The sequence below is a fragment of the Fukomys damarensis genome, unplaced genomic scaffold, assembly GCF_012274545.1.
Source record: "Fukomys damarensis isolate Sample0158 unplaced genomic scaffold, DMR_v1.0_HiC HiC_scaffold_13, whole genome shotgun sequence".
NCBI classification, from domain to species: domain Eukaryota; kingdom Metazoa; phylum Chordata; class Mammalia; order Rodentia; family Bathyergidae; genus Fukomys; species Fukomys damarensis.
In genome coordinates this window covers 23312705-23322181 of record NW_022900925.1, presented here as the reverse complement: position 1 = coordinate 23322181, position 9477 = coordinate 23312705, and the positions used below count along the sequence as shown (strand labels likewise).

At 46.3% G+C, this 9477-nt stretch overlaps 1 protein-coding gene across 6 annotated transcripts in view; it reads right to left on the bottom strand.

Annotated features, from left to right (window-relative positions):
- Nucleotides 1-9477, bottom strand: part of Hnf1b (HNF1 homeobox B) — a 51096-nt gene that overhangs the window by 3729 nt on the left and 37890 nt on the right. For 4 of the 6 annotated variants that reach the window (XM_010626831.3, XM_010626832.3, XM_010626833.3 and 1 more), the window contains exons 7-8: nucleotides 7077-7271; nucleotides 4589-4707 (exon numbers count right to left, since the gene is read on the bottom strand). The exons of 1 other annotated variant lie outside the window; for it this stretch is intronic. In XM_010626831.3, the coding sequence (XP_010625133.1) occupies nucleotides 4589-4707; nucleotides 7077-7271 (314 nt within the window). Of the gene's footprint in view, nucleotides 1-4588; nucleotides 4708-7076; nucleotides 7272-8150; nucleotides 8264-9477 lie in introns of those variants that run through there. One more of the 6 variants, XM_019207829.2, reaches the window with a different exon arrangement.

Below are 9477 nucleotides of genomic sequence, written 5' to 3'. Positions count from 1 at the left end.
TGTACTGGGGATTGAACTTGGAGTCTTGTGCTTGTGAGGCAGGTGGAAGAACCACTGAGCTAAAGGCCCGGCCCTGCTGTAGCTCTCTTAATTAAAAGTAATAATTAGAATTCCAAACCAGGCAAGGTGGTAGATGCCTGTACTATAAGCTGCTCAGGAGGCTGAGGCAGGAGAATTCCAAGTTCAAGGGCAACTTAGCAAGACTTTATATCAAAATAAAAATTTAAAAAGGGCTGTGGAATGTAGTTCACCCCAGTATCACACACATTCTTCATCATCACCACCACCACCACCACCATCATCATCTAATTCCAATTTTACAGATGAGGGAAGGACAATTTAGAGAGAAGTCATTTGTCCAGGATTTCATAACAGCAATGCTATGCTCTTAAATCCTACATAGGATAATTCCCTCCCTTCTGAGTGGGGAAATGGGGGAAATAAGGCCCTTTGCCATTTAAAAACCTACTTCCTAAGTTCTGGAGACACTTGTTGACAGCAAGAGAAGCCAAGCATGAGCAGCTCCCATGGACTGGGTGTTTCTTTTAGGCCAAGCACCGAGTGACGTAAATCTCGTGATTAGTTCTCTCAGTGAACCCACAAAAAGAAGTACCATTATCCTCATTTTACAGATGAAGAAACTGAGGCCCAGAGGTGCTGACACATTTCCCTGAGGTCACACAGGTAGAAAGTGGCAGAATGATGTGCTAACTCCCAGGTAAGAGCTCCTAACCTATCTGAGCATTAGGCCTCAATGCCAGTGAAAAAGGCTGGGCAGGGGAGGGTGCAGCAGCAGCAGCAGCAGCAGCAGCAGCAGCAGCAGCAGCAGCAGGGGATTCATGATGAGGCTGCCCGCCTCCTTCTTGTCAGCACCTCTGATTAGGGACTCTCTGGGGGCCTCTCTTGACCTCCCTATAAACTAGGAAGTGAAGCATTGGGTAGAGAAAGTTGTGGAAACAGGAGTCAGCTTACAGCCTGCCCATACTTGTTCTAAGTGGGGTCAGTGTTCCTTCAGTCTTATTTCTAGACTGGTGGGGCACTGCTCTATGGGAGCCCAGGCACAAACCCACCCAGAAACAGACCCACCAGCACCCAAAAGTTAAGGGGAAGGACAGGCAGAAGTTGTAAAAAGAACTGATTGCAGTAGCTGCCGAAGGACACAGGCAAGCCTGAGATTCCTGAAATAAGACTCCCAGAGTCCTTGGGGGCATGTCTGTCTTGACAACAGGAAGTACTGCGGTCAGGTAGATGCAAGTTCATATCCTGGTTTACTGCTGCATAACCTTGAGTCATTACTATGGGTGCTTAAAAATGGATACTGGAAGGTGAGTGTTCTTTAATGTATTTGAAGTGACAAGAATAAAGTCTGGAAGTACAGCTCTAGAATTTATCACCTGTTTAAACTTGTCCAATCCCTCCCCATCTGGAAACCCTAGGTTTCTGCTCTGTAAATCAGGCATAAAAATATCCACCTTGCAGAACAAGTAGGAGGGTTAGCCAGACAAGTAAAATATAAAAACTCATGTAGTACAGAACGTGAGCGATACTTTAAAAAATACTAGTTCTGAATCCATCCATATTAACTGAATATCTACCACAACTGAGGCATTGGGCTAAACACAAAGGGTTTAAATGTTTTGAGTGGGCCCTGAACTATGCTCTTTTTCATGCTCTTTTTCCCAGGGTGAGAAGGTTCTGTACACCAGCAGAATGGAAAATGGGAATCCTAGGCCCAAGAGGTGGGATGTGCTACAGAGATGGTCCTAATATTGGCAAATGTTACTGTTGGGTCCTTTTTTGACTGCACATAGACTAAGCACTGACTTAAATATTAAAGGAGTCAGTGGAAGGAAGGACAATCAGACAGACAGGAGAAGGAAGAGGGCAAGAGCTCCCACTCCAAGTACTTGCTTGCGTCCCAGGCACTCTGCTTGGCACACTGAATATGAGATGGGGTGGAATTTTCCTCTCATGTGGATGAGTATCAGAGCAGGGAATGCACCGCCAGTCTCAGAGTGTGATGGAATGGGGATTAACTCAGTCAGATCTTTCAGCTCTTCTGTCCTATCACTGTGCAAGGTTTCTAAAGCACCACTGCCCAGCCGTGCCCCTGTAACCTAAGCACGATGCACACTAATGACCCAGGTTGATGTTCACATCAGCACATGAAGCATTCTGAGAAGCCCTACCCAGCGCAGTTTAACTTTGTTAATAATCTAGCAGTTCCCAACACATCTGACCAAAGAATCCTTTTCTCCCTTCGCTCCATATGCCCCTGGTAAATAGTAATGGGTTTGAAATTCCTCTTGGAAAACAGTACTCCTTCCAACACACAAAAAGATCTGCCACCAGGTCTCTTTGGGAACTCACTTGTGACTCCTTGCCTTAGGAACTGTTTGTATAAACTGTCTTCATCTTGGGTAAGGCCTGTGGTCAGGAGGGGAAGACTTTACCCTCATCTTATTTCATTCTGCTTTTTTCCGTTCTTTCTTCTCCTTTGGTTCACAGGAAGAAAATTTTCTGATTGGAACTTAGCATATAGGCTTAATTCTTACTCTGGCTCCTGAGCACTAAACGTGACAAGAGCAGCAGCGATTGTTATAGGGATTCAACATGGATATTGGCAGGTAAGTGTTGTTTAAGGGGGATGAGGCCATGATTTGGAATCAAAGATAAAAGCCTGGAGGTCGAACTCTAGAATTTATCATCTGTGTGACCTTGGACAGGTCATTCTCTATCTCTGAGCTTCAGGTTATTTCTTGGGACTTAGAAGATTGCACTTTAAAAAAATGATGAGGTAACATTCATGAGAAGTATAAAGTGCTATGTATTTTTTATCCTAAGTATAATAGTCATCTCCATCATTTCAGAAGTGAGTCTCTTGCAAGATTCCTGAAATGTCCAGTGACCCAGAGACAACTTCACAGCACATGGCGAAGGCTGTTCATGCAGCCTCAAGGTTGGCTGACCACTCTGTCCAGTGGAGGGGAGAAGCCATTTGCGGGGCTGGTGGCAGAGTCTCAGAGAGCATCTTGAAGTATTTTGATTAAGAGATCATTTCCTGCATCCACAGGACTCATTTCAACAAGCAAGCATCAAAGTCAATTTGGGAAAGACAGGAATAATTAATCACGGTGCTGTCTAGGGCTGGCCAAGCGGCAGATGAGTTGATAAAGCTTTCAAAGGGTAAGGTATTCCCAAGGAGGCTGCTGCGCCTGGCTGCCCTCTGATTGAGATTTGTGAGCACAGATAAATGTTTTCCCTGCTCACTACAAAGAGTGGGAAATCTCATGGGAGTTGAAGGGCAGGGCAATAAGGGGTTGTCCTTTAATCTTCTATTGGGTGAGAGAAGTGTGGCAAAGCAGGTCCCACACACCTCTCCTTCCACCCCCAGCACCACAGCCCAACTGCCTGGGATGTGTATGTTTCAGCACCCAAGATGGGTCAAATACTTAATCGATGTCACCTCACAAATATTACTGTAAAGATGAACAAATAAAGGAAATGCTCTGAGAGGTCAAGGTCACCAGGAAAATGACAGGAATCGAACCCACTTGCTTCACTACAATTCTAGACTAGAAGTAGAAGAAGATGGGGTTAAGAGAAGAAGAAAGACTGTGTGGGACGGGTGAGGTGCAGTTTGCAGTGCTCAGGTGGAAAAAAGACCATCAACAAGATCAAATTTTGCTGAGCACCTCTGACATGAAGTTCAAGGTTGTCTCCTCCTTATCTAGTAATCAATAAAGGCCAAATAGTTCTCACACTGTACAGACCCCAGCTACTAAAAGGTCTTATTGTGTTATCCAGGAGCTGTCATCCATGCTCAAACATCTTGTCCTGTTTCTAACTTTCAGTGTCCCATTGCAGTGCGGCTGTGTGGCTCTAGCAATGAGCTTTGCTATTGGTTCCTTGTTTTTATTAGCCCATGGTCTCCATGAAGAGGTGGGAATTATTCATCAGGTGAAACAGTGACGAAACTTCTGGATTCCCCACTTTTAGTGCCCTAGGAAGATGATTCTAAGTTTCTTGATAAAACACTAAGTGAATGCAGACCTTTTCAAAGGCCATGCTGTCTGCTGGGAGTCCCCATGGGTCGGCATAATTGGGTCAGTCCTTGGAGTGTATAGCATCTGGGCCTGGCAGGGGACTTGGACTGAGAGAATCAGCCTCAGGACCCCTGACTCTGCACTCACTTTCTCCACTGAGTACCTCTGAAAAGCATGAAACTCAACAGATGGTTTGACCTCCTGAGCCCTTCTTAGAAATACCTTTTCCATGGATCATCAGTCATAACATGCAGGAATATTCAATCTCAATGCCTAATGCTCTGTGTCATCCAGTCTCCAGAGACCCATCAAACTTCAGGGCTTGAGGGCTGGGGAAGCTGGGAGCAATAAGCCCCTTTGGCCTGTGGCCCATCTTCTTTGCCCTGTGATCTCAGTGATTCTTTTAGAAGAAACTAAGGGAAACTCAGAAGGAAGCTTCAAAAGGAATAAAATATGGAGTCCACACTTGCCACACCTTAGGTGCACAAATAGTCTCAATCATGCCACCCTCCAGCCCTGCTGCCCCATCCTGCTGGTATTACCTGTTTACTGGAAGACATGTTGGTGAGTGTACTGATGCTGCTGGTATCTGTGACCACCATCGCAGATGGAAACCGGGAGGTGTGGGAATACTGGGGGGGCTCCTGCTTGTGTGTGTACACTGGAGAGGAAAAGGTAAGACAAAATCAAGGTGCATATACAGCTACAGCTCCCACATGCCATACCATGGCTCCCTTATCCTTGGGAAGATAAAAGAAGGTAGTGGTTATGTTTGGGAAGGAAGGCAGCAACAATGTGATAAAATCCTGGCTCCTTACTCAAGTTACTTAACCTCAGTTTGCCTAAAAAATGGGGATGATATCTATTGTGGGATTAGGAAATACCATGTTTAAACTACTTTGTACCAAGAGTATGAATAGCTTTGCACAGTACTTGGGAGCACTTCTGTTCCCCTGATTGTCAATAAAGTATTAGATGCCTAGGCATCAACAGGTGCCCCTTAGGCATAGGAGGTGAACCTGAGATTTAAGTCAAAACATATTCTAAGCAGTTGGCAAGCTTGAAGTAGCTGGCCAAGTTCAGGCTTATGGCTTCTGCTATGATTCAAACACTAGATCTCCTGCCAGAGTTGTAGATGGATTAACAACTATAATTAGACACATGTGTAATTGATTGTATAATTTTGGGCTATTCCAGTCTGCACTAAAATGATATCGTAGCCTTGTGACATGGAAATATGAAGGATAAACAAAAGGAAACTAGATCTAAATAAAACCTCCAGGAGCATGTGGCTTCAATTTTAGTTTTTTTAGTACTTGTCCATGACATGTGGAACTTTTTTTTGGTACTGGGGATTGAGCTCAAGTCCTTGCACTTGGGAGGCAGGCAGTGGAACCAGTGAGCTAAATCCTTGGCCCGACACGTGGAACTTTAGACTCTTAGTAGTTATCCATAAAAATCATGCAAATTCTAAGTCATGTGACCAATTAATGAAAGTATATAGATGATGCTTGGTCATGAGGAAGGGATGATCCTGTTCTCAGAATAGAGTCGAGTAAGGAGTTTGTCAGTGGGGAATGGGGCTGAGGGTCACTGGCTGGTGCCCCAGCTTGTCCTTCTTATGTAGGGATGTGGATAGTTTCTAGTTCAGAGTTCTATGGACTCTCTGTGGCTGGCCCACAGGCTGCTGGCAACTGCTTTTTGACTGTCCCACTCAGGCCTGGCCACTGAGGGTCCCTGCCCAGGTGAGGAAGAGGAGCATATTTCCAAGCTCTGGGAGGAAGGGAAGTGAGGGACGTGTGGGCCCACTCTGCTACAGGCTGTGACAGATTTTCAGAAGCCACGAATGTGTGATTGGAATGTGAGATGGTGCTCAGAAACCAGCTCCACAAGGCCAAGTAGGAACTGAACCCACAGGATAGAAGGCTGAACTTGGCTGAACTCCTTTGTATCTGCAGCTTTGTCAGAAGCAGCCAGGAGAGAAACTCAAGTTCGCTTTGCCGTCTTTCCCTTTTAGGAGTCCATTAATTAATAATCACTCGCATTTCTATAACTTTACGCTGATCAAATGCAGTTCGCTCATCTTTTGATTTCATTTTCATAATGACCCTAAAAGCATATGATTCTTATTTTATGCATGAATGAACTGAGACTCAGAGTAGCTTAAGTAACCTGCCTGTGGCTACGTAGCTGGCAAGTCAGGATTTAAATTCAAGTCTATACTGAACCCTTTCATGGCATTCCTGAAGCAGGGACACTCAAATGCTCCAAATGATTCCTCCCCGAACTCAATTTCTCCCTAAACATATAGGCCAAGGACTGTGGCCAGAGGCCTGGGCCTGGAGGCCTGGGGCTGAAGATAGAGGACAGAGAGGGTAGATTTAGGGAAGGTGCAGAAGCTGGATCCAGGGGGTTCTCTGTGCAGGGGGCAGAAACTCTAATACTCCTCAGCCAGGTGCGCAGGTGATATTGTCCACCTATGTTCATGATGTTGGATTAGAAATGTCGGGAGTGTATAAACTGGGAGAACGGGAACTCTAGAAGATGTTTGTATTTCGGGGAAGCAAACAGAATGTAAATTATAGGTTGAAGCAGATCATTTGTAAATGGCTGCTTAGAATTTTAGATGAAAAAGGCTGAGTTGAGGGGTTGGACATGTAGCTGAGGGATACAGCATTTCCCTAGCGTGAGTGAGCCTGTGGGTTCAATTCCAGTACCATTATAAAAAAAAGAAAGAGTTAAATTGAAGCTCACTGGGACATTGCTGTGGTTGATTCCCACTGTGGCAAGATGGAAGATAGTGACACATGTTTCACATTCTATCTCTAATTCCCCTTTACGTGTAGGCCTAAGGCTTCCCCTGGGAATCCTGGGGGTAGGAAGAGCAACATGCAGAAGGCATGCTTCAGAAATTGTCTTGGTTGATGGCAGGTAGGGAAAATGATCAAACCCATAGTTTTCCAAGAAGGTTCCAAACCAAAGAGAGAAGTGATCGAGGTGCTGCCTCCCCTGCCACTCCTGTGTCCTTACTATGCGAGTTCTGCAACTGAGTCACAGCAGCCATGAAGGGCTGCTGGGCCATGTGGCTGCCTGGGCTCTGCTGCATGAGAGGCTGCTGATGAGGGCTGTGCAGCTGCTGGGAGAACTGGACAGGCTGCAACGCTGCCAGGCTGCCGGCCACACTGTTGATGACTGGGACGCTCTGTGCTTGGGAAGTGTTGAGGCCTGTGGGAACAAGAGAGGAAGGTCAGAGATGCCTTCAGGGACAGGAAGGGTTGAGTGGATGGTGTCCCTGCATGACATGAGAAGCGACTTTGCAGACCAGGGAACTGAGATTTGGAGAGATTCATTTATTTGCTCAAATTCCACAGTGCGTTGTGGGATGGAGACAGGCTTTAAATCAGTTTGACTGAAGCCTGAACACCTCTGAAAGTCATCCTGTGACTTCCCAAATTCAGGCCCTTGAAGTTACCAGGGCCTTGGGAAAAGCTGACTCTACTTATCCCTTCTATTCCCACCAGGCTGAGAAAGGCGTGTGGCTGTGCTCTCAGGCAGTTACAGGTGTCCACTAGGGCATGGATTGATGCCCAGATCTGGCTTTCCAGTAGAGGGCAGTAGTGTGCAAGAACTCAAGTCTTGATTCAAAGCAAAATACCTCCCCATAGTCCTGCAGGCACTGAGTCTGAAGATCTGAATTTAGTAAACTGTGCAAAGACCCCGAGAGAGAACAAGATCTTGACTTTAGCAGAGGGGAAGAAAACGTGGGAACTCAGCCACTCTCTGAAGTGGACATGCCTGCATAGGGCTGGCTGCATAGGGCTGAGGGTATCAAAAGGACCGGGTTTAGGAAGGAGGAAGTAGTAAATTAAAGGTGAGCCCTTGATAGTGACAGTGCATCTTGCCATCTTTCTGTTTGGGCTGTGAGAACCTCTGTGGTCTGGTACTATGTCTGTATCCTGAGGCCTCTTTAGGACCTGGGCCAGCACTGAAAGATTAGGCCCTTTGGTACCCATGCTCTAGCTGCTCCCTGAGGGGACTCTGGGGAAGACGGCTGAGGCAGGGTTGGAGTGGGGACAAGAGAATCAGAAGAGAAGATACCCCAACCTCTTTCCTGGAACAGCCAGTGTTCCTTTGTTCTTGTTTTCTGGGATGAAGAAGAAAATCCATAAAAAGGATTATTTCAGGTAGACACAGAAGGGACATCTGAAGAGCCATTCCTGAAAGGGACAGGGTTTCATGAGCGGGACTGGGGGAGGCCTTCAACCGAGATAACACAAAGTCCTCAACAATTGCTTACTCGGAGCTTTGGCTGATACTGTTATCAGAACCTAAAAGGCAAGATCCCAGATCAGAAAAGAAGGGCAAAAATCCGCCTTCTAGCTCCCCTGGGTGAGGCTTGGGAATAAGACCCTTTGATCACCCTCAGAATAAGCACAACTTCCACTTCCTCCGGGGCTCAGCTGCTCCCCAGCCAGCAGCTCACCTGATACCTGATATCATCTTTCCCTTTTCTACCTCCTACTTAGTGTCTTGGGTCTCCTAGGAAGCCCCATGGGTTTGCTGTTTGTCCAGGAGTCCGTGGCCACTACTCTTTTTGGGAAATCTCTGCCCAGAAAAGCAAATAAACCTGTCTAGAGTGGATGACATTAGAAGGCATAGTTTTGAATCTTGCCTGAGCTTCAGAGCCATCTAGGGGAGTCTTTAAGAAATATACATTCTTGGGCCCTGCCCAAGACCTAATGGATCACAGTCTTCCAGGGTGGGCCCTAGGAATCTTATTTTCAACAGGGTCTGTGATCCTGATATGCCTCAGTTCCGGGACTGAGCACCTCTGATGTCATTCTAGCTCCTGTGATGTGTAACTCTTGGCATTTTTCTTCTGTTTTCTCGGTATAGTTTTCTGCTTAAGAAGCATCCACTGGACAGCTTCCAGTGGAGATTGAGGATTTAGCACTGATGAGTCATTTGTCCTGAGTCCTGCAGTCCTGAAGCAGGGCCAGTCTACTGAATACGTGTTGGCTAAATGAGGATGCTGGCGGAGACCTCTTCATCCGGACACTCTGAAGAGTGGGACCTTTGTGTCTCAGTAAAGCTTGCAGCTGATCCTAGCCATCATTTTTTTTTTTTTAATATTGAGGATTGAACTGAAGGGCACACTTCCCCGAGTTGGGCTACATCCCCAGCCTATTTTATTTTGAGACAGGATCTCATAAATTGCTTAGGAAGGATTTGAACTTGCGATTCTCCTGCCTTAGCCTCTCGAAGTGCTGGGATTACAGGCATGTGCCACTGTGTCAGGTTTTATCCTCACCATTCTTCATGCTCTCTCTACCCCAAGTGTATAAGCACACACCCTCCTAGGGCAGTGCACTTGCTGGTGTCGCCCACACACTGTAGATCACTGTGAGAAATCAGAGACCTCCAAGTAGAG